Raw genomic sequence first — 927 nt, forward strand, 5'->3', positions numbered from 1 at the left:
GCGGTGCGGTCTGTGCTAGCGCGTGCGCATTGCGCCACCATCTCGCTGAGTAGGCTGATATTGACGACGATGTTGAAGTGGTAATCAAACGAGGCTCGAGGGCTGGTGCCTGCGCTCGAGGCCAGCCAGGGGCAGTGCGAGTGCGCGCGCGCGGGCGGCGAGACGACGAGATAAGAGCGCGGGGCGTTTGCTCCTCGAGCCATCATGACCGGCTACGCGCCGGCTCTCTTCCTGGAAGACCCCGGCCCGGAATTCCTATGCTCTCTCTGCGCCGACGTGATGCTGAACCCCGCGGTGCCAGCCGCGTGCGGGCACACCGTGGTGTGCGGGGGCTGCGCCGACGTGCTGCGCGGCGGACTGCCGACGACGTGCGAGACTTGCGACCTGCCGTTCCGAGAGCCATTCACCGACGTTTCTTCTTTGCTCCCCATCGCGCATCTCCGAATGCGCTGCGGCCTCGAGGCTGAACCCGCCAACGGCAAGCGCGCGAGCCCGTACCGCAAGGAGGTGCGCCGCGCGCGCGCACTCTGCCGCGCGCCGAGACGACCCACCGCCGCGCGCGCGCACTCTGCCGCGCGCCGAGACGACCCACCGTAGGTCCAGCCCGAAAAGTGCCCCTGGACGGGGGCCTGCAGCGACTTCGAACGCCACCGCAGCAGCTGCCCTTTTCTCCCTGTCACTTGCGATCTTTGCTCCGGCTCAATGCTGCGCCGCGCCCTCGACAATCATCTGTCGAACGAGTGCTCGGAGCGGCCGACGAAGTGCGAATTTTGTAACACCGAAATGCCTTACCGACAGATCAAGCGGCACGGACGCCTGTGTTTGAAGCAGCCGGTGAGCTGTAGCTGTGGACTGACATTTCCCCGGGACGAGCTCGATGAACACGTTGCGACGGATTGCCCGCGAGCCGTCATCGCGTGTCCCTAC

The 927-nt window shown here is 66.2% G+C and overlaps 1 protein-coding gene across 1 annotated transcript; it reads left to right on the plus strand.

Annotated features, from left to right (window-relative positions):
• Nucleotides 1-612: 612 nt before the first annotated feature.
• Auran_27575 (hypothetical protein) lies at nucleotides 613-927 on the plus strand (the record flags this gene model as incomplete). Its single annotated transcript, XM_009039347.1, has 1 exon — nucleotides 613-927. A coding segment is annotated over one exon (315 nt), but the record flags the coding sequence as incomplete, so codon positions are not given.

Source organism: Aureococcus anophagefferens (genome assembly GCF_000186865.1).
Source record: "Aureococcus anophagefferens unplaced genomic scaffold AURANscaffold_11, whole genome shotgun sequence".
NCBI lineage: Eukaryota > Pelagophyceae > Pelagomonadales > Pelagomonadaceae > Aureococcus > Aureococcus anophagefferens.